The sequence below is a fragment of the Aspergillus melleus genome, assembly GCF_016097325.1.
Source record: "Aspergillus melleus strain CBS 546.65 chromosome Unknown contig5, whole genome shotgun sequence".
Lineage (NCBI taxonomy): Eukaryota > Fungi > Ascomycota > Eurotiomycetes > Eurotiales > Aspergillaceae > Aspergillus > Aspergillus melleus.
This window is the reverse complement of record NW_025763374.1, coordinates 6,428-28,995: the sequence shown is the minus strand read 5'-3', so window position 1 is coordinate 28,995 and position 22,568 is coordinate 6,428. Positions and strand designations below refer to the sequence as shown.

Below are 22,568 nucleotides of genomic sequence, written 5' to 3'. Positions count from 1 at the left end.
GCTTCTTCTATCTTTGCTATAGCGTTCGTCTTATCTTTCCAATTCTGAAGCTGATATTGCCATTTCCTATAGGACTTATCATCGAATTCAGTCAGGTCCTTAGGACGTTCTGGCTCTTTTGGGTATTCCTCTCGATCAGGATCGAAGTGATCCTATATTGCGAGACGATATGCGTACGTCTCTATTTCCTTGATCCAATCGCGCCAATCGTTCGGTCCGTTGAGGACGATTTTCACCTTCACGGCGCTATCCGTATCGATTCCGCTAGCCATGGTTCTCCGATTCGCTGGAATACTGCTCAGAGAGGTCCTTTGACGAATATAAAGATGAAATGACCGTATCTCTAGACCTAGAGGGTCACCGGGCTCATAACTGTGGAAGGGCGAAGGCTTGGCAAGCAGAATGACTAAGGATCCGGATAGATTGGACCATTAAAAAACGATTGAATGAAGCAATTGAATTGGCTATATCCAACGAGTAGATTGAAGGTGTTGAAGACCTCCTTTCCGGCTATCTAAGAGGTCTATTTATAATGCTAGAATCGCTTATTTTGACCGCTATTCTATAGCTTCATATTGCAATATTGCAGAATGCGCAATACCGCAATTTCGCTGCCGAGCAAGGCGATGATCGCCTTACCGCAACTGCTTAGTCAACTTCGCACTTCAACAGTCGCGTACAATGGTAGGCTGAGCTCGAAAAACAGCATTGACTTTAGGGGATGTGGAAAGAATGCTCTCTACCGCAGAGAAGTCTGCAGTATAGACAAGAATCCGTGCCAGGAGCTCAGGTGGTAGCTGCGTGAAGGGGTCCATGCTTGGAAATGGTGGCAGACAAGGGGGGAAATTGAAGGGAGACCGGGCTATTTATGGACTTGTTGTCGTTCATGGATTATGTAATGAGCCACAGCAATTGATCGAGTTATTAGGACCCGTCCGTGGAAATGAACAACACAATCCTTGCTGTGATGATACACATTACTTAAGAGGTGTAAATACATTTGTTAACTGAATTACAACCCGCCACCCACGACTGACCCGCCAAACCCCCCACTTTCTATGGTACGTTGCTGTGTACTAAATGATTATCAGCCGACTGTTAAGTTCACTCTGCCAACACTCCGCACTTCGATATACTCCGACGAGTATAATGCCAGGCAGACTACCTAGATACCTTTGTACTCAACAATATGAAACAACATGTGCACCCAGAAGTCCTTTGCATTCGGCCCTTCTTGAGTCTTCCAAATTCTGACTGTATCCGGTATCCTTTTACCCAACACTCTTTTATTAGTGAGAAGGAAATAGGCGACTCCCACCCCGTTGGGAGTCCTCAGAAGTGCCTTGCCTTCGTCGGTATCCTGAACCTGGCCTTTTGTCTTTTTATGAATCACGAATTCGGTTCCTGGCCATTCCGTGAGGGCTGTAAATCCATTCGTGATCTTCTGAATGATAGTCAGAGTATCCTCGTTTTTAATGTGGTACCGAAAAAAATACCTGAGTTTCTTGATGTTCTTATTTTCAGTGGCTTGTCTCTGCCATTCGAGGAAGTAGACGCCCGACATCTTGTAAAGGGGCGGATAAGGGTCATTTTTCTTTTGGAAAGGGCTTCTATTGCCTTCTGCTGAGATGAAGCCCCTCTCGACGTTTATCGTGCCCATATAGGATCCTTGCGTTCCAAGCTGAACCAGAGACGCATGTCAGAGGTTTTTTAAGTTTTCGATGATTTGAACAGAGAACTAACCGGGAATGACTTGCCATTGAACTCGAACTCTTGATCCTGGGCCCAGTAAAATTGTGTCAATCCGCGGTCTCCGAGTTTCTTCGGGAGCTTCAGAGCGTCCATCTCTTTCGCAAGAGTATAGCCGCTATAAGAGAGCCCATCCGGTGGCGTCGACCACTTATCGAAGTAATCCGCCTGGGAATACCATCTGTTCAAATGCTCTTCTCTCCAGGTTGACTGGGTGGGAGCATTGTCGGCTCCGAAGTAACATAGCAATTGCGATTCTGCCATTCGAGCGCCCTGCTCCACAGTCTGTGGAGGGGCACGCTTTGATAGAAAATGAAGTAAACTTTCAGCATAGTGATCTTCTCGGGGATGCAGTGGAAGGGTCGTATTGCCCAGGAGCAAGTGCTCATCGGCTGAAGATGCATCTACCGGTCGAGCCGCAGGACTGCCCTGGCAAAGGAAAAAAAAGTGAAAGTGCAAACAGGATACCAGAGAGTAGACGGGTGGCCAGAATCTGGGAAGTCATCTTGAGTGCCGAAGAAATCTTCGATATGGAAGAAAAAGAGGGTGCCTAGCAGTCCATTGGAGGAAAAGGGCGCGTTCCTCATATATGGCGCCGCCGGCGATGGCTAGCAACGCACTGGGACAAAAATACCCTGGCTCAATCTCTCCTGGCGGCCTTTGCACAAGTACAGCAGTTCCGGTATTCCCGAGTATGCCGCTCTATGAGCGTATTGCAATACCACTGTGCCCATGCGGCACAGTCAACTTGCTTCGTGCCAATCTTACGATTCAACCTTGGAGATACGTTTGAGATGGGCCAGCGTCGCATCGCACCCACGGTGACAGGGGTCCTTGCCTCGGGTACAGAGTATCCTCCTATAGTCAGTGCTGATCATGGTACTTTGTAGCCAGGCACCGGGCGAGCCCAGAAAGAAACCCTGTATGATCAAGATGGGAAATTAAAGGCATGTGATAAACCTGATTAGTTCCGAGCTATTTTCATAGAGGGAAGCTGTGCCGCGGTGTGTAGTTCTCCAGGGCCGGTGCGCCAAGACCAACGGCATCTAGACCTAAGCCTTGTGAGCAATAGACTAATAGTACCCTGTGGCCCTGGCTCTTCCGCCGCCAGTCGGCTCTCCGAAAAAGAGATTGCGATCTGCCTGATCCCCCGGTCCGACTCCTTGATATTGCTTGCATGAACCCACTCGGAATTATTGCCTCTTTAAGCCTACATTGATAGGCGAGTTCTTCTGGAGGTACTCTGTAGGCAAACAATACGGGAAGAAATTGCCGCTTGTTCTCTGGGAGTCTTAATGATTTCGAGTCCAAGAGTCCAAGGGTCAGGCCTTGAAAGTCGAGTATCTCCGAGGACAGCGCCGGATGTTACCCGCCGATAATGTAGATTTTCTTCCTATGGCCCCTCGGCTCGTGGGCGAGAAAGAAGTCCGAGATTCAACAATAAATTGATAGCCCTCCGCCACGGTTCTGATTCCCATTGCGACCATTACCATCCCTTCCTTGTTTTGGTTCTCAAGGTCACGATGCCCCAACTACTTTTTCTTCTTTCACTTTCGTTTTCAATCCTCACGTTTTTGTCACAAGCCAGTGCAGGACCTACTCTCGAGGCTTGGTTTCGACTTTGGAACCCATGCCCAACGGACTGCAAAGGCTCTTCTCCAACAGAATGGGCCGCATACACCGGGCTAGACCGTCTCGCAGCTTGCAATCAGACAACCCGTTTTCAATTTTCCCTGTACAATCCTTCCAGTTCTATACGAGCCTGTTCAGTATCCTCCCACGCCCACTCCGCAAAAGCTGCACAAGCCCCTGCCTCCTCCGAGAAATTCAAATCTCAGGAAGTAAGCCTTGAGCTTGGCTGGTGGAACACGCCGATTTCTTTGAGTCCAGTGGGCGTTGAAGCTGCCGTGTAAGAAGTTCAACAAATGCTCTTGACATCGAGCAACAACAGATCGACCACGGCCTTTAGTTACTCCGGTAATTCCCTTGTTGGTCTCTATGTTGGACACGGTGTTCTTCACTCTGATGCCGCCGCCACCGCGCTGCAGCATTTCACAGGATATCTCGAGTCGCAGAAGACTATTGGTCGAGTGCTCCTTCAGTACTGCGGTGTCAATTCAAACAAAGGACTTGGTATCGTGGTGGATCCGACCGGTGACCTTCCTGCCGTGCAGCGTATTATGCGGGATTGGAATGAGGCCAAATGCCAAACCGAGTTTGACGGTAGCCAGAAACTCCCCAATGCTGCTTTGCGTCTTCGGATACCCCTCACTAAGGCGAACTCGACTACCGGCCACCTGGCCCGCCGCAACCCACACCACGGTGCCCACCATGTCCATTCCAATCAACGACGAGCGACGTGCGAGACCATTCAAGTCGCGTCCGGCGACTCCTGCGGGTCCCTCGCTGAAGAGTGTGGCATTACAGGCGCGAAGCTTGAGAAATATAACCCTGACAAAAATCCCTGTTCCATCTTGTCAGTCGGGCAGTATGTATGCTGCATTTCTGGTGACCTCCCCGACCTTACCCCTAAGCCTGAGCCTGATGGCACATGTGCCTCTGTCCTCGTGGAATCTGGAGAATATTGTTCTACAATAGCCGCTGCCAACAGTATCTCTGCCGAGGACTTGGAGGACTTCAATAAAAACACCTGGGGTTGGGCAGGCTATGACCACCTCCAGCCCCAGCAACGGATCTGCCTTAGCGAGAGCGACCCCGCGATGCCGGAGAGTCTTGACAATGCTGTTTGCGGACCGCAAGTCCCAGGCACGAAAAAGCCAGGCAAAGGCACAGAGACTGATCTGGCTGACCTCAATCCATGCCCGCTAAAGTCCTGCTGCAATATCTGGGGCCAGTGCGGTATCACTGATGACTTCTGCACGGTTACCGAATCAGAAACCGGAGCCCCCGGTACAGCAGCCCCCGGTACCTATGGCTGCATATTCAACTGCGGAACTGAGATTATTCAAGATACTCCTCCAGATTCTTTCATAACGATTGGGTATTTTGAGGCATGGAACTTTGAGCGCGAGTGCCTGAATATGGACATAGACTACTTCGATATATCCGCTTACAGCCATCTTCATTTTGCTTTCGCGGAAATTACCGAGGACTATCAAGTGGATGTTTCAGTTGTGCAGTCGCAATTCGATCGTCTGTTGAGCATGGGCGAGGTGCACCGTGTCTTGTCTTTCGGTGGATGGTCTTTCTCAACGGAAGCAGACTCCTTTCCCATCTTTCGGGAAGGCGTGACTGACGCAAATCGAGAGTTATTTGCTACAAATGTTGTCAACTTTATTGTGGATCATGATCTCGAAGGGGTCGATTTTGATTGGAAATATCCAAAAGCCCCAGATATCCCGGAAATCTTTGCCGGTGATGAAAGTGATGGGGAACGGTATCTGCAGTTCTTGAAACTGGTGCGCGAGAAGCTTTCAGACAGCAAGATTTTAACAATTGCGGCACCTGCTTCCTTTTGGTACTTGAAGAGTTTCTCCATTGCCGAGATCTCCAAAGTCGTTGACTATATTGTCTATATGGCTTATGATTTGCATGGCCAATGAGACTATGGCAATCAATATGCTACTTCTGGATGCTCGAAGGGTGACTGTCTACGGTTTCACGTGAATCTGACAAAGACCACAAGCGCTCTATCAATGATTACAAAGGCCGGTGTTTCTTCTCGTAAGATCATCGTGGGGCTGGCCAGCTACGGACGCTCCTTCAAAATGACCAAGGCGGGCTGCACTGGGCCCATGTGCAGGTTCGTTGGACCTGACTCCGGCGCGGCAAAAGGCAAGTGCACCGATACAGCAGGCTACATCGCCGATGCGGAGATCTACCGGATCCTTGACGAGGACGACACCGCAGAGACATTCTACGACAACAGCAGCGACAGCAACATTCTTGTGTACGGATCCACAGAATGGGTCGCTTTCATGAACGAGGACACGAGGACCAACCGGACAGATTACTACAAAGGCCTCAGCATGGGCGGGACAACAGACTGGGCAGTTGACCTGCAGGCATTCGGCTTTTCTGGCGGGGGGAATAGTGGTGATAGCGGCGACGGCGTCTTCCTGAACCAGTCCATTGTCCACATCTCCCCCAGTATCTGGACTGACGGGAAGGATCCTGCACCCGTGCAATGTCCCGCACCCTGCGTCCTCGTTCTTCCAGACTTCCCTCTTAGTTCAACATCTGTCATCTCGCGTCTTCCCTATATCACGACCCTGGATGTGGCCTGGCCAACAGCCGCGACCCTGACAACCGGTGGTTCGACTGTGACCACTACCACCGTGACTCGCATTCTGCAGGAAACAACTATCAAGGCACCCGCGGGTAAGTTTGGTCCTAATCCTCTAGTTCTTCTCTGGGGCCGCCGTTAATCGTTGTACGGCGCAGTTACCGTAACATCCCTGTCGATGGCTAATGTTAACATCACGGTTCCCATCAAGGGCAACAGCACCATCACCATCACATCTAGGCCACGATTTCCGGCGCAGACAATTACAATCACCAACGACCCTAACCCTCTGAGCATGACGGGCGTCTCCCATCCGCCTGTCACTCGGAGCGTGACCTTGCCGCCCTGGCCTCAGGGCGCTGTCATCTACTATCCAAAGGATTACGTTGACAACGGCGAAGATGACAACGATGATGATGACAACGACGACGACGATGACGACGGCAGCGATGATGGAGGAGATGATGACGGCGATGGCAATGACGACGGGGGCAACGACGACGACGACGACGACGACATCGATCTTCCCCCCATCCCGGTCATCGCAGTCAAGGACGGCCCCGGCTCGCCCCGCTGCGGCGCTGACGAGGACTGCAGCAAGGTCTGTTCAGGTCCTCTCGAATTCTGCTCGTGCTTTATCTGCCCCAAAGGCGGTGGTGCTGGCGACGGTGGCTTCTCAGACCCCAAAGACCCTAACCTTCCCCTCGACCTCCTGGGGACCCAGTAAACAACAATCACGACGACACAGAGTATCCAGACAGTAGTTGCACCGAGTCATCCACCAAAACAAACTATTGGGTATCGTGCCAGAGTCTGGAGTCGACATCGACATCGTGCACCACAACAAGCAGCATGCTCGCTGTCGGTTGCGGCATCACGGCCACAACTACAACAACCGGCGAGGGTGTCTGTAGCAGCTTTAACCCCGATGAAGACCAGGGAGACAGCAATGGCCGGCTTCCTAGCAGGGCCACGACTGCTGTTTCAACAGTCTCGGCCACCACGACGACTATCGACAAAGATCCCCCCACTTCTTCCGAAACCACGGTCAAGACCACAGCCAAGACCTCGACCAAGACTTCGACGACATCTTCCCCCCCGGCTGCGACAGCCGCCGACGGCTGCAGTAATGTAGGTGGTAGTAGCAGTGCCACCCGGCGCTGCTGGAACAAATGCGACCCGGACACGGGCTCGCCCATTGGCGGCGACTGGGCGGAAAACGACCCCTGGTGCTACATATCGCAAAGCGGAAGCGATCCGTTTGCCAGCTGCTTCAAGCAGGCCGACTGTCCGACCGACTTTGAGTGCGCGAAATCATGGGGCTGCGTTGTTCCGCCGTCCGGTGGGTGCGCGCCCCAGGGCGGCAATACCGGGCTAGCAAACACCTGCTGGAGCAGCTGCAACGAGAAGACGGGAAAGCGCACGAATGATGAGTGGGAAGAGGGAATGGCATGGTGCTGGCTGAAGGGGGACCGATATTTTGCCAGCTGCAAGGAGGCTGACGACTGTAGTGCCATCACGGAGTGTGTTCCTGACTTTTGGTCCTACGGCGGGTGTGATACTAAGGATAAGACAGGGTGAAGGTATATGCGGAGTAGTGATATGTACCGGATAAACTTCATAAAAATCTCATAATACTCGACCAGGGTGTACCGTGCTTAGGCACCAATTTCGGTTATCTCCGCCCGTAGCCTCAAGTGGAATTTTGCCCAGGCACGGACTGAAGCTAAGACGAGGCTACGAGGATATAATCAGGAAAGAGTGGAACCCCGTTGCCAATAGCTTCCTCGCACCCACCAATCGCATCAATAACAGTTCCCAAATGTTCCCAAATAGGGGCAGTTGGCCCCTTTGGGAGAGAACCGGAGATGAAGCGGAGGTTCTCATACGTGGGGTCTCATCGCGCTGCCCACACGTTGTTCACGGTGTCCAGGTTCTCAACCCAAGCTCTTATTTGATTCTACTCTCCCCCGTCTTACTCTTCTTTTCACGTTCTCCCGAGCCTCTGAAAATTCTTGTGAGATTGACTCCGACCGACAATGGTCGCGGCACTTTCTACCTCGTTGGGCACTCTCGCCCTCCTGGCTGTCTCGGCCCAGGCGGTGCAATGGGGCGACTACGCCTGCATGAGAAGCTCAGGGGACATGACAAAGCTCGGATCCTCTGCGTATCAATCGCCAGGGTACTGCCAGAAACTGTGTGAGAAAGAGAAGGGGTATTTCTTTGCCTTGCAAGGCGAAGACTGCTGGTGTGGCCCCCAGCCCCCCGGCTTCAATAGTATGGGAGGCACGTGTGATATGGATTGCCCGGGATATCCCAGTGAAAGCTGTACGTGTGAGCCTGAATGAGTGTGATGCATTGTCGAGTTGACTGACCTGGGGATAGGTGGTGGCGACGGCACGTACTCCGTGTGGGAATTGGAGGAAGATTACGCGGATTCTCCCCTGGGACATGCCACTACCTCTTCGACTGCTGTCACGGTGACTACTGCCGCCGGTTCTTCTTCGACTGGGAGTTCTTTGGTGGTGGACCTCACATCCGCGTCGATAACCTCTACTTCCCCGGCTACAACTTCGTCGGCCGTGGCTTCAACATCGTCCGTGGCCCAGCCGGTTGAGACCACTTCTGCCTCCGGGGCTAGCCGTCGCGTTCGGTTCTTGTTTTCCTAATATTCTCGGTCCGGCATCATGGCTTATTCACTTGTATCCACATTTTGCAATATATGCTAAATTATCCCCTCTGCCAACTTTACGCAACTATGCTTCCATCTTGCATCTACCTTTCTTGATACAGTACCCTAGCAGTCCAAACCACACCCGCTACTAGTCACTCTGCTCCTCCCCAACATTGAACACCAGCTTACATCCGCGCACCGTTCCCTCCCGCATTGCATGCAACCCCGGAATCACCCCTGCCAGACCTCCTTCGCCCAGCCGCACCGAATGCGGGAGCACAGCGCCGTCCGCCAACAAGCGCGCGGCAGTTTCCAGCCCGGCCTCCGCAAAAGCCTGATCGGCCAAATCAGCCGGTATTCGTGTATTTCGCTGCCTATGGAACAAGAACTCATACCTGCCTGCAGTGTACGCCACGGTCCAGCGACTGCGGACATACTCCCGGGACACGGGAGAACCGGGTAACAGCGCAGTGTAATCGCCCCCGGGGGTGCTGCTCATCGCCTGGCCACAAAAGGCGGCGGTTTCCGGGGTCGAGATGGTGTCCAGCACCAAGGTAAGTTGGTCCTGGGTGGCTTCACGGATTTGTGCGCGGCGGCCGAGTCGTGGTAGTCATAGATCTGGTCGGCGCCGCACTCTCGGACGAGGGACTCGTGCTGGGTTAGAGAGCAGGTGCTGACTACCATGTAGCCGGAGAGCTAGGCAAATTGGGTTGCCAGGGTGCCGACCGCGGTTGAGCCGCCGTAGATGAGGATGCATTGTGGTGGTGAACTGGGTTAGCTGGTGGACACCGGAGAAGGAGGAGCCAGCCGCAAAGCCTGGTACAGCGATTGACCGACCGTGATTATACTGACTCCCAGAATGGCTGTATTCTGAAGCGTCAGGCTTTCCAGCTGCCATATCCACCCTCGCCACTATATACTCGGCGAAGGCTCCGCCGGACGCTTGCAAGGTCTCCAACCCGACAGGGCTTCTTCACTGCTGGACCGATGGCCTCGACAATCCCCGCGTAGTCGCAGCCAACTGTCACTCCGGGCTGGCTTCGGAGCGCGTTTTCCCAGTCAGTCGGGTTCATGGCAACGCTGCCGACTTTCACGAGGATGCTGTAATCCCGGAGGGTAGGCATCGAGCGGTCGTTTTCAACCGCAAGGGTGACCGGCGCACTGACAATGATTGCTTGCACCTCACACACCGGAGAGGAGGACAAAGGAACCTATAATCATTTTAGCTCAGCTGCTCTTTGCCTTTTAATGGGCTTGACAAGCCTCATCACATTGCCTATAAGAGATAAAAAGTTTAGAATGATAAAAAACCTACTCGACATCCAGGACTGTAGTATATTTGGCAGCAGATGCCAGGCACTGCCGATATATGTTCTTGCCCCGCCCCTTAACATGGAATCCTGTGTCCCCGGCACAACGTAGTAGGCCTAGCAGGTGACCAAGATCGGCAGCTGGAGGTCCCACAGAACACAGCGTAAGCTTCACCATGATTTGCTTATGATCTGCGGAATCAGCAACTCTGGCCGTGACTTCCATGATGCTGGCGACTTGGCGGCTGACCACAGTCGACATTAGAATAGGAGCCCTCTACATCAGGAACCCCTACCTATTAACTACTGAGTATGACGACTCCAGTAAAAGCGGGTCCTCGAAACGGATCCTGCCGTGGACTACTAGGGGTATTTTGCACCACAAGTTGCAGCTAGGCTGCGGCAGCATCCGCGAAAATCCAAATCCGCTCCGCATCCGCTCCGCAGATTGCGGATATGGATATGATTCTGACATCCAACTATCCGCGCGGATTGGATGCGGATTTAGGCTTCAAAAAGTTGGATATCCGCGGATATCCAGCGGATTTGAAAACAATACAAACATGCCAAGTCTCGTGATCTGATTCGACATGCACATCTTATGCAGATTTCAAGATAATATTCTGTATGACCCGCGTTATGTATTATCGAATTAATTACATATTCGTGATACAAATATTATTTTTAATGATATATTGCATTAGTTCACTCTTCAACTGCTCCATTCAACATATTATATAGTTATACTATGGCTTGCCTATCTCGAATCCGTCTAGTAATCGTGGCTTCTTCCGAATCCTTTCTGTCCGGGTCTGTGTACCATTGAATGCCGTTTCCTCGAACAGGACACTATTTTCCAGATCTAAACTATCCATCGGCCGCTTTGAGGAGCGAGAGATTGTCAGTTCATTTATATTATTATTAGAAATCTCTTGTTAATCCTTTTCTTATAACTCTTCTTGGCATCCTTCCTCTTCACTGTCACTAATCGATTCTATAAATTCAAATGATGGTGGAAATAGACAGTTTTGATCAAGTATAGCAGCTTCACTAAATGAAAGATATTCTTTAATTATCTCAACCTCTGTCTGTTTCAGCTCAAATTTAGATGAAAAATGATGAAACATTAGATCCCTGATTGTGTCTGGCTTCAGTTGCCCACGGCGATAATGACAGATATCACGAGCACAATTGAATAAACGCTTTACTCCTGTTTCACTGGCAGGAATTGAAAAAATATCTCGTGCAATTCTGGCAAGCACTGGAAATTCCTGCTCATGTTCTTTCCAATAAACACGTGGATTTCCCTTACTGAGTCCTAATTTTTTATTAGATGCAGTAGACAGATTAAATCAATAAGTAGTTCACCTTTCGATAGATATCGTGTAATCTCATCTTGCTGGCCATCAAATTCGCCGGTAGGAAGTGTATTTTGTTGCGAGTCACAAAGCATTGCAAGTTCTTCATCTTCTATATTATTAATCTTCTCTGAGGTATTTGATTGATGAGCTTCTTTCTGAACTTGTTTCTGATAAGCTATAAACTCATTTTGAAATGCGTCTTAATACTGTTTCATGAAATCAATCTCATTATCTTTTCAATTCTCATTATCAAAGTATTGTAGTTTCTTTGATGGATATAGAATTGTTGTCAATGCACAGGTTGTACTATATGCACTATTATCAGTTTCACTGTAATATTTAAAGAGCTTTTTCTGTGCCAGCTAAAATGCCTGAAGCATGCTTTTCTTTCAGTATACACGCTTATTCTTTAACTTCTTTTCAGCCTCTTTCAGGTGGGTAAAGAGTCTGTTATAGATGCTAAAGACGTGATGTACTGTGCAGTCCCTAGTCTTTGATAAGATATTGATAAAGTCAAAGAAAGACTTGATAATTAACAAAAGATATTCAACCTGGCGCCATTCTTCATTATTAAATTTAAACTGAATATATTGGTTTGTAGTGCAATACTCATCAAGGTAAGATTGAAGCTTCCGCGCATGGAAAAGCATCAAGAAAGTTGAATTTCAGCGCGTGCGCACATCTTGAATTGGAACAATCTTTGGCTCCTTTTTTTGTAATCCTAGAAATGTCTCACGGCGCTATAGGCTTGCATTGATAAATACAGTAATCTTTCGGACCTGTAGTAGTGATTAGTTAAATTCATTAGAAGGGAATCGAATTAAAGAAACCTTTTTAAAGATAATTACGATTGAACGAGCAGAACATTTCGTCTGTAGATCGAAATTTTGTTCATTTGATCACTCTGATTTGGCTTCATCATTCTTGGATGCGGCCTTTAGCTTTCCAAGGAGCTCTTGTAGACAGAGCTGAATCATATGAACAATACAGGGTATTCGAAAGACAGAGGTATCACATTGAAAAAGGGACTGAACTGTTTTTTGGATACCATTTATCATGGTATTGTTGTTTGTAGCATTATCAGTTGTGATTGATAACACTCGGTCGGCAATCTTGTGATATTGTAAAATCTGAACAACAGTATTACTCAGATTATTGCCAGTATGTGATCTGTGGAGATGCTCAAACCCAAGTAGTACTTCATGATAGTTCCAATCTTGATCAATGAAATACCCAGTGATTGCCATAAATGTTTGTTTAAATGAAGATGTCCAGTAATCAAGCGCAATTGAGATTCGGCATTCATCTAGCAATTTATTGAATATCTTTCGCTGCTGGACTTTCACTGATGTATCAAGAAGTCGTCGTATTGTCCGGGCAGAGGAAATATTGAACTTTGATTCTGCGATTTGAGAGTAATTAAAAAGACTTCGGAAACTAGCATGTTCAATGATCCGAAATGGAAGCCGGGCAGTAGTTATGAATTCAAGAATCTTTTGTTGAAAGATCGACTGATCGAATGAAAAAGATATCTGCGCATGCGGCTAACGATATGTGAAGTAAAAGTAAGGTTTATTAGCTTAGAGAGCTTAGATCAGAGGGAAAGACAAATCATATTCTGTAGAAGTTGATCAATGCTCTGCTTCTTTGAGCCCGAAGACTTCGCACATGTAATGCTTTTCAAATGTATCTTCATTGGAGACGTCTTTGTTCGACGATAACTTGAATGAACAAGAACAGTCTGACAGCGCCTACACATTATCTTAGGTTTACCAGTCTTCTCATGTGCGACTTGATCAAAGCAATCCCAAACATTAGATGTCTTTTGCTTGCTTTGCCATTGAATTGACTTCTGTAAGTCCTTCTTTTCATCAAATTCTGTCTTTAGCCATCACTTAACAAAACTCTTCCGGGAGCTCTCCATATTAGGGTCAATTAGATTGTCGTTAAAGAGGATCCAATGCTTTTGGAGATGCTTGTCGACATGACGAAGTGATTTTGGGGCATGAACAGTAAAACGAGATTGTATAGATGAGAGAGAATGTTCAAAAAAGGAAGTTATAATTTGATCTGCTTGGCTTAAGAAGTCAAGGAAGTCATCTGATTGTAGGATATCTGGATCAAGAAAAGACTCAGCATATTGAGATATTGGATATTGACTTTCTGAATATTGGAATCGAGGCATAGTGATAAGGTAAGGGAGAAAGTAAGATATAGAGTATAACTGGAGAAATAAGAAAGACAGAATTCGAATACTTATTGAAGTGACCAGGGTAAAAAGATCTGGGGGATGTTCAACTATTAGGTGTAGCTTGCGCGACCGTGATCTGAACGCGATTAGAATATAAAATATTGATATATCACATTCTCCATTTGAGTATAAATAATGACCAATAAGGTAATCGAGCAGGGTATTCTATCTAAGCCTCTGATTGGATTAGAAGATTTATTACGTTCTTATGCCGATATTTGTTGGATGTCTGTTGGATGTCTGTTGGATATCTGTTGGATATCTGTTGGATATTTGTTGGATATCTGTTGGATATCCGCGGATATCCAACTATTATCCACATTTGAGCAAATTCAAAATCACCAAGTCCAACAATTTCAATAAATATACCATGTTCTCACTATATTTTTATATTGTAATCTACTAATAAAATTGCATTTCCTAATTCTTTAAGCTCTAAAGATTCTATATCTAGGAATATTTAGTTTGATTATAGTAAATTCGGCGTAATGTCTTTTTATGGTCTTCTTTCATAGAATCTTCACTAATGTTCACTCACCAAAATATACATTTTTCATAGCAACCAAAATAACGACAACCATCACACCAATAAATCAAAAATACAATCACCCAGTATATCGTTTGGGAGTTAAAATATCACATATAGCTAGGAGAATATAATCTCTTCTTGAATTTATTTATATTTCATATTATTTCCACTGGTTGATCACATAAGATGGTAATTCTATCACAAATAACCATGACATACCGATACATCTGTAATCTGACGGGAAAACGATTGCTTGGTCAGCTGTATTAGGATCACATGAAGTGCTAAAATAAGTTAAATTAACGAAGTTTATGCTAGTGCGGATAATAATTGGATTTCGCGGACATCCGTTGGATGTCCGTGGATATCCAACAGTTGGATGCGGATGTTGAAGTGGTATCCAACATCCGCAATCTGCGGATGCGGATATGACTTTGACATCCAACGGAGCGGATTTGCCGCAGCCTATTTTAGACCCATGTTCCGACTGCTTTTTCATTATTCAATCTGTATCGTTTCAGATGAGGCTCATTTTTTCAGATAGGATATATGCGCTTATCGATCGAAATATGACTATAATAGCGGTATTTATTGAAAAAAATATAAGAAAAACCAGATTGCAATGTCCGGGGAATATTCTGAAAATGAGATCACGATAAACGATCAATAAAGTGCAACAAATCAAATAATGCGATAACGTGACGGCATGTAGAGATAGAGGAGGAAAAAAAACTGGAATTGGAAAACTCACGAGATCTGAAGATGTAGAATAAGACTGGCGATCAACAATTGACAAAAAAAAAAAAGATTATGATATGATTATCAGCGTGTCTTGTACAGGAGAGAGAAGATAAGAATAAAAGATCTATTTAGTTATGTTTGAAAAAGTCAAGATGGGAATTGCAATATGAAAAAGAAAAAACGAAGATTCGAGAAAAGAAAGAAAAAAAGTGATGATGTTGAAAAAGAGAAAGAAAAAGACAAAGAAATAATAAAAAAAAGCAAGTAATTAAGCGAGAATCTTCTCAGGCGAGTGATAATAACAGAAAAGAAAGAGAGAAATTGGTCAGAATGAAAGAGACAAAGAAACAAACAGAAATGAATTTATACAACAAAATATCGAGATCATACGTTATAATTGGTTTATTCAAAATAATGTCAAGCATGTGATATCAAATTGTTTTTATGATAATAAGTTTCTTGATCTTTTATGATAAATGATTCGTTCTTGGATTAAAAATCAAATATCATTATCATAGCGCAATTACTTTTGGCTAGCATCTTCTATTGTCATCAATATTTATTCCATTTCCTAACTCTATTCAAGGCTGGTCGGATCTTTTTTATTTCTTACTATGCTTGACAAAAGATTCAATTAAATATTATTATAAATTCTCGAAATCTAATTATTATATGGCGATATTACATTCTTAGCTATCATTTTTCATTAACTTTCAACTATAGAGGTATCCAATCCGGACAAACAAAAAAAAGGATTTTCAAAAGTAAAAAAAGAATAGATCCAAGACTTACAATTATTAAAATCAGGTCCATGATGACAGCATATGATGCACATAAAGAAATAGTAAAAGATTTGGTTTAAAAACAAAATATTTTTATTCATGAATCAAATGTATCAGTCTTCTTTACATGTTTTAATCAATCACGATCATCAGCAAATCTTTGACTTTGAATTAATATATCAAAGATCATAGGATCTGCATCAATATCTGAGCTTTAAAATACAATTTTCAGAAACGATATTGCGCCGCGTGTTTCCAATGTTGTATCGAGATATGCTTGTGCATACATTTCAGAAATATAATTAAGTGATAGTATCTCTCGGTTTCGCATTGTCATGTTTGATATATCTGTAGTTCCGGAAAAGACGTTATCGAGAGATCTTTGCACAGTCTATTTCAAACTTTTTGCAGTTCTTCCATCGGTAAAGTTTCAAGAAGGAATTGATTTTCGGCAAAAAGCATTTTTTTTTTAAAAGATGGTTCTGTACATGTGCTGTTCGAGTTTTGGAGCCAACGCTTGCATGACAGAGTTGACATATCAGCAGTTCTCATTTCCGATAGTGGCGCATGAATGGTCACGGCAGGATATGTCGTGGGTGGTAACAGAAAATATTTGACAGCAGACATGAAAAGATTTCAGGCTATTTTGCAAAGTTCGATTGATTGATTTGTATCATCCATTGCACAGTCAAAGACTCGATAGGTTGCAAGACGAAGAAATGCTATAGGACTGAAGTATGTTGGAATAGTTTCAGACGCTTTGGATAAAGCCTTGTCACGATGGAATTTTCAATTGCATAGATCTATTGATTGATATACGTGTGGTGTTTTGTCTAGATCGCGAGAATGCTGATAATCAAGTTTCTGATATTTGGCACGTGCTTTGTTAGCAATGCGTCACGTAAGTGTTTTTTCGCGATTGCAATGGCTAGATGGCGATAGATCTGTGTTATCAGATTGTTAGATCCGAAGAAGGGCTGGTTGATTGTTCACAATCGAGAAGTGAGAAGGTGCCGTGGCAGATGAGATATCGATTGTGGCGAACAGAAAAGATAATGATTAAATGCCGTCTGTCATGCGTCTTTTGTCTTACTCGCATGGAGATGCTGGCTGAGAAATGTCATGAATAGCGATCGAACACGAGCGAGATATAGAACAATTAGACAATCAATTGCGAAAAAAAGAAAGCAGATTATCTGTTGCTGTCGCTTTATTTGACGTCAATTTTTGTGATACTCAGTGACGATCATCACCTGTTTATGATGGACAAAAATATTTTGAAAAGAGATCGCTGTATTTTGTCATTTGATTAATATCAGTTCCGACTCTCGACTAAATTGTTTTCAAATAATCTGGATTAGCAGAGCGAGATCGAGCAGGAATTTTTGAACAGTTTTTCGATATTTCTGCATTGTCGTTAGATCTCACGATTTTTCATCTTTGCATAAAGACACCATGTCCGTCGAGGGATACTCGCATAGAGACAGAAGGAGCAGACAGGATAAACAGATGTACTGAGAACTAATGTTGAGAAATGAAAAATCTAACTGATGCTCGACGGGTGCATTACACAGTTTATCTAGAATAAAGTTTTCAACATAATCTAATAGAAGCTCACAATTAAAAGTCGCTATGATTTGCACAAGAATATGTTGCACTCAACAGTAGAAATTATCTATCGAGATCCCATTCGGATTCTTTTTGAAGTATACAGTCTGCTGGTTGAGTGACCACGTGATTGTCAAAAGCCGTTTTTGTCAAATAATGATATACATTTTCATAGAGACTAACCGGAGCATCTTGTCAAGAGAATAAAAGATGTTCCAGATTCCAAATGTATATTGGACCGCTATCACGCACCGCGCCTGGTTCCAATATCGATCCTGCATCTGGATGTTGATAATAAAGCGGTAAGATCGCTTTGGTAATGCATATTCTAACAGAAAAACTCGCGTGATCCAGAGCACGCCCGCCGCATATGACAAATATAGATACACATTATATAATTTCCGTCCTTCAAATCAGATACTGTGCACAGTCAGAAAAGCATTCAAGATATTGTTGAACTTATTCTTGTCACGTTCGATGATCTGTGACGTAAGATAGCTAATGCAAAAGAAAAAAACGATCTTATTTAGCCATTCCTGTCTAGCAGTTGACAGCTCACATGTCTGGATTGAAGGCTTTAAGAATAGGGATTTGTCTGAGATGTCTTTTATCTCCATTTCAGGGAAATGATTCAACAACTCTTCATTAATATCAACTTCTGATAATATTCCATTCCAGTTATCATCTTTCTCGCTATCAATCGTGTCCGTTTCTTCTATACAATCTGCGATTTCTCTTTTGCTTTTATCCAAATCTCGTCCGAATAAGCGAGCTCTGAAGTTCTTTGCGGATGGTATCTATTCGATATTGTTATTCTTTGATTCATCTAGAATAACCGAAGACTCGATTCTATCTTGTCAATTTAATCTCATTTGTAATACCGTAGGTTTGGTCGCATCGCAAATATTGTCAAATCAAGCGTTTTCGTTTATGGGCGACAAGTCCTCAACGGAAGTAAAGCTAGTTTCCTGCGCAGGCGGTCCCGCTGGTGATAATGACAAAGACAAGATTAATAATGGAATCCGTACTTTCTGCATCACCTGTACGCGTTTAATAAAATACAGCTCGCTTTGAAAAATAGTGGATATCCAGCTTTGCATAACTAAGATCATATCGATCTGCGGCCGTTGCTAAAATCGGACTAGGATTTCTGGGTCGATGTCTCGAGTGCGTTTGAAAGTCTTTGACGTAGATTCCAGTGGGATTTGATTATAAGTGAAGAATAATCCTATGTTCTAAAAGTCGATCTGTTTATATTGTCGATTCATCAGACATTTACGTGCGCTGAGCTTGATCACTGTGTTGAAACAATTGTCCGCCAAAGCTGCATCCGGATCTTCCAGATATCAATGGAGGATATCTCAGATATCGGTTAAATGCTGAGCCTGCTGCTGGTCCAAAGGAAGCTCTAGGAGTTTCCATCTCTTTTTTGAGAACAATGGAATTTCCTTGATTATTCATGTCAGCAATCACCGCCAACAACACTGATACCGATGCAGCGTCTTGCCTTCATGCCGCCTCAATTCGCGCTGGATCAGATGGCCTCGGGTCGAGCTGCGGAACATCCTGAAAATAAACACGTGGATGGAATCCAGAGTCTCCATGGCGCGATCCAGCACCCGATCAAAGAACTATAACACGAGACGTAAGATCGTATGTAAATGATCTTTCCGGTCAGACAGCGGTTCCGCTGGCCACAACTCTTGGAATCGCGGATGATGCTGTGAAATATAGATCTTTTTCTGAAAAGCCGCTCACATCATTAATAGCCATCGACCATTGAAGAACCGTGATCAATTGTTCTACAGAAATCAAGGAAACATATCATTCTGTGTGTGCCGCTGGCTATATCAAAAGGGAGAAAACAATATATTCAACAGATGCCATGAGTGGCCTGCTGTCCCAACAATCTGAAGTCCTGGGTGCTGATAAATGCCACGCGCCTCTAAATACCGAATTTCCTGCAGCCAGGAGGGAGTTGAAGGCGGCACTACCTTCCGCCTGCGTCCACGGGGCTTAGGCGTCTCCGGTAAAGAATCAAAGAGATTAATAAAAGCTTTCCTGTACTCGCTTATTATCATCATATCATTAAGCGTTGTACTGTCGTCGGCAAATGTTACCAAACTCTCGTGCTCTTGAATCTGAACTGCTATTGCTGCATTGGAAATCGTTTCTGCCGGCTCGCTCTCATGATCGCTCATTATCATCGTGTTATTAAGCGCTGTACTGCCATCAACAGTTTCTATCAGCTTTTCTTGTTTTTGAATCTGATCTTCCATTATTGTATTGGAAACCATCTCGGCTGGATTGCTCCCGTGATTACCCGTGTCATCTAGACCATCGACCATGTGCGTTTCTTTTATGCCTCCAATGGCGCTTATCTTGTCTGAGATTAGAATAGTAGTATCGGTAATCCAGAACCTGATATGCTTCGTAAATACAGATCAGATTTGTTCCTGCATGTAGAGTCCTGCTGTCGCTAGTCCGTCAGTCTTATGATATGCCAACTGCCAAGTTATGCTTAATTAACTGATGTCGTGTTGTTGTCAAGAATTTATAGTGCACACATTGAACTAGCTCCCGCAACTCCAACTCTGGCATCAGAGGTGAATCATTAGACAAAGAAATGAAGTTGTTATGATCTTCCGCGACTAGTTCACTTGCTCGGAATATAGACTGTAAATGCGGATGCTGATTCCCAAAGTCTAATATCCGATGTCTTTTTTTCAGATGTCGCTCTATCAGACATTAGGATATGTCTATCTGGCATACGACACAGACAATGCAACCGAACTGCGGCAGATAACAGTAGATAGCGAGAGGAAGCGGATTTTTCTGGAAAGCGAAGCTTGTTTCGATGGAATCCATACTTTAAGTTATAGTATCTATCAAAAGAAACGGTTTTCTTTTAACGAAACACAATGTAGAGATTGGATCGGATACAGTAAAAGGCGTGATAGATTGTGATAAATCTTAATATTTTAGTTTCTGACTCAAAGATTTCGCTCAGAGACAAGAAGGACACTTTCTGCCCAGAGACAGCTTCTCTAGAGTCGTTTCATTTCAAGTGATTTGATTGGTCAGAAAATTGCAAAAAAGAGCATCTCCAACTTACTTTATTTCAAACATATATATTTACAACGTCCGCACTTTTCACCCATGGGCTAAAAGGTCAGGACAGTATCTCTTCCTCATGGTAGCTTACAACTCTAAAAGCGCAAATGGATATCAGAAACATTATATCTAATTATCATTAGAATCTGATAAGTCGTAGTACTAACCCCTCAATCAACGTTGATCAACCTGTATTATCTTCCAGATTCCGCCCCTTTCTTTCCGATTGCATTCAGCCATCATATCTCTTTTAATGAACATGCATCTGCCGAAAATCAATAGTCCATTTTATTCGATAGGATATCAATAAACATACTCTATTCCTGCACCTTGGCCTTCTTTTTTTCGTTGTGTCTCCAACACTCGACGCACTGGCTATATTCAATGTGTCATTTCTCATTAGCCATGGACGGCTGATCGTCTGGCACCATGTACTCGAGGCACTTGGAGCACACGAGACCCGCATTGAGATCTTTTGCTTGCATCATTCTCTAGAGGGCCAGGCGGAGGTTACCTAAGGTTGAAATCAGAGGATCGAGCTAGGGTATAGGAGAATCCTAAAGCCCCTGGTCTTCTTGAAGCTCTATCTGATTCTTGAATAAAATCAGTGAATGAATGAGCTTCCTGCAAGTGAATGACAAGTCCAATATCTTGAAAAACGAACCCTGCCCCAATTGCACTAGTGGCCACTAGAATCTGCCGTTTGGAGTGAATGAATGAATTCAATTGCTCATTTTTGACCAAATCAGGAAGGTCTGCATGAAAATATGCAGTTAATTGATCATTTTCTTGGTGAATTTCTTCAACCATTCTCTTTGACATGCAGAAAATAATCGCTTTTTGACCAGAAAACCTTTCCAAAAACTGCCTAATTAGGCATAGTGCAGAGTCACCCAGATCAGTTCCTGAAGGAATTAATTTAACTCCATAGAATAGAGAGGGCTTATTGATATTAGCCCTAATTCTAATGGGGTTGATCAATCCTAGGGTTTGCAGAAGGTCCTTTTCAAGGTGACTGGGTAAGGTTGCTGAGGCAAAAACCATAGGAGCAGGCAATCGAGTCACCTGACGCACCCTATTCATGACTTTTCGGTAATTTTTAGCCAAAGGAATCAGGTGACATTCATCAAAAATGATATGATCTAATTGATTCTTTTCAATTAGGGCTTTTGCATATGAAAAAAATGCAGGGGTAACCACTGATTCAATAGAAATCAATAAGATATATGGATGTGAACTAGGACTTGGTTCAGGGCTTGATTCAGGGTTTTCTTCAAAAACCTTAACTGAAAGCCCTAGTTTCAAAGCTTTTTGATGAAGATCCTGCTTCAAAGCAACCAAAGGAGCCACTAGAATAGTGGTTCTACTAGTAGCTAGACTAGCCCCTAAAAGGAATAGGGTAGTTTTACCACCAGCAGTAGGGAGGATCATGATGAGATAGGGCACCCGAGATAGGAAAAAATGTAGGGCTTGGCCTTGTTCAGAGCTAAAAAAGGTCACCTGATCATTCTGCATGAATTCCTGCCATATATGCAGCAATATATCAGGATCCTGAAAGCTCTGATTTTCAACCAGTTGACTCAACTGGCTCTGATCAGGCATTCGAGTCAACTGACTCTGGTCAAGGTCAGACCATTCAAATTCAGGCATTTCATTCTCATTCACTGATTCATTCACTTTTTGCATGGGGTAAAGCGATAGAAATCGATGAAACTGCCCTATAGTCACCTGATTAGGGAAGGCCCTAGGGCTCTGCTCAGATCTACGCATATGATATTGCACTAGAGGTGACCCTAGAGGTAGGGTAGGAACGCGGGGGTCAGGTAGGGCTGCAGGGATTGGCTCAGGAGGTGAAGGATCATTCATTGCAGAGAAAAGATGGGACGCTAGCTCGAATTGAGTTGGAGCTAGGCCTAAATAGGCATGCCAGCGCTCACTAAACTCAATCTGAGCTTCTTGCAGATTAGGACCGATTTTTGAAAAAGCCGATTTCTGCCTGCCATAGATCATCTGACCTATTTGCTGTGAATGATGCATTTGCATAGCCCCTAGACCTTCAAGATCTAGCTCTTCATCAGGGTCTTCTAGGGCTAACCCTCCTAGACTATGCCTAATTAGGGCCTGCGCAAGATGTCTCCATGCCCCAATCCCTATTGGCTGACCAATTAATGAATTGGTCAAGGCTCGCATTGAAGTTGAAAGG

The 22,568-nt window shown here is 44.8% G+C and overlaps 7 protein-coding genes across 7 annotated transcripts; 4 read left to right on the top strand and 3 right to left on the bottom strand.

The window, feature by feature from the left end:
• Positions 1-1,165: 1,165 nt before the first annotated feature.
• TIM8_1 (Mitochondrial import inner membrane translocase subunit tim8) lies at positions 1,166-2,013 on the bottom strand (the record flags this gene model as incomplete). Its single annotated transcript, XM_046090264.1, has 2 exons — positions 1,166-1,681; positions 1,744-2,013. 2 exons carry the CDS (start codon positions 2,011-2,013, stop codon positions 1,166-1,168), a joined length of 786 nt encoding a protein of 261 aa, XP_045946237.1.
• A 1,661-nt stretch (positions 2,014-3,674) lies between these two features.
• On the top strand, positions 3,675-5,312 carry LDX57_008542 (uncharacterized protein; the record flags this gene model as incomplete). The annotated part of the gene is made up of 1 exon (XM_046090263.1): positions 3,675-5,312. The coding sequence occupies one exon, from the start codon at positions 3,675-3,677 to the stop codon at positions 5,310-5,312; it is 1,638 nt and encodes a 545-aa protein (XP_045946236.1).
• Positions 5,313-5,405: 93 nt separating this feature from the next.
• On the top strand, positions 5,406-6,722 carry LDX57_008541 (uncharacterized protein; the record flags this gene model as incomplete). The annotated part of the gene is made up of 2 exons (XM_046090262.1): positions 5,406-6,090; positions 6,154-6,722. The coding sequence occupies 2 exons, from the start codon at positions 5,406-5,408 to the stop codon at positions 6,720-6,722; spliced, it is 1,254 nt and encodes a 417-aa protein (XP_045946235.1).
• Positions 6,723-6,847: 125 nt separating this feature from the next.
• On the top strand, positions 6,848-7,576 carry LDX57_008540 (uncharacterized protein; the record flags this gene model as incomplete). The annotated part of the gene is made up of 1 exon (XM_046090261.1): positions 6,848-7,576. The coding sequence occupies one exon, from the start codon at positions 6,848-6,850 to the stop codon at positions 7,574-7,576; it is 729 nt and encodes a 242-aa protein (XP_045946234.1).
• A 458-nt stretch (positions 7,577-8,034) lies between these two features.
• LDX57_008539 (uncharacterized protein) lies at positions 8,035-8,664 on the top strand (the record flags this gene model as incomplete). The annotated part of the gene is made up of 2 exons (XM_046090260.1): positions 8,035-8,323; positions 8,381-8,664. The coding sequence occupies 2 exons, from the start codon at positions 8,035-8,037 to the stop codon at positions 8,662-8,664; spliced, it is 573 nt and encodes a 190-aa protein (XP_045946233.1).
• Positions 8,665-8,817: 153 nt separating this feature from the next.
• On the bottom strand, positions 8,818-9,168 carry LDX57_008538 (uncharacterized protein; the record flags this gene model as incomplete). Its single annotated transcript, XM_046090259.1, has 1 exon — positions 8,818-9,168. The coding sequence occupies one exon, from the start codon at positions 9,166-9,168 to the stop codon at positions 8,818-8,820; it is 351 nt and encodes a 116-aa protein (XP_045946232.1).
• Positions 9,169-9,547: 379 nt separating this feature from the next.
• Positions 9,548-9,793, bottom strand: LDX57_008537 (uncharacterized protein; the record flags this gene model as incomplete). The annotated part of the gene is made up of 1 exon (XM_046090258.1): positions 9,548-9,793. The coding sequence occupies one exon, from the start codon at positions 9,791-9,793 to the stop codon at positions 9,548-9,550; it is 246 nt and encodes an 81-aa protein (XP_045946231.1).
• Positions 9,794-22,568: the final 12,775 nt, after the last annotated feature.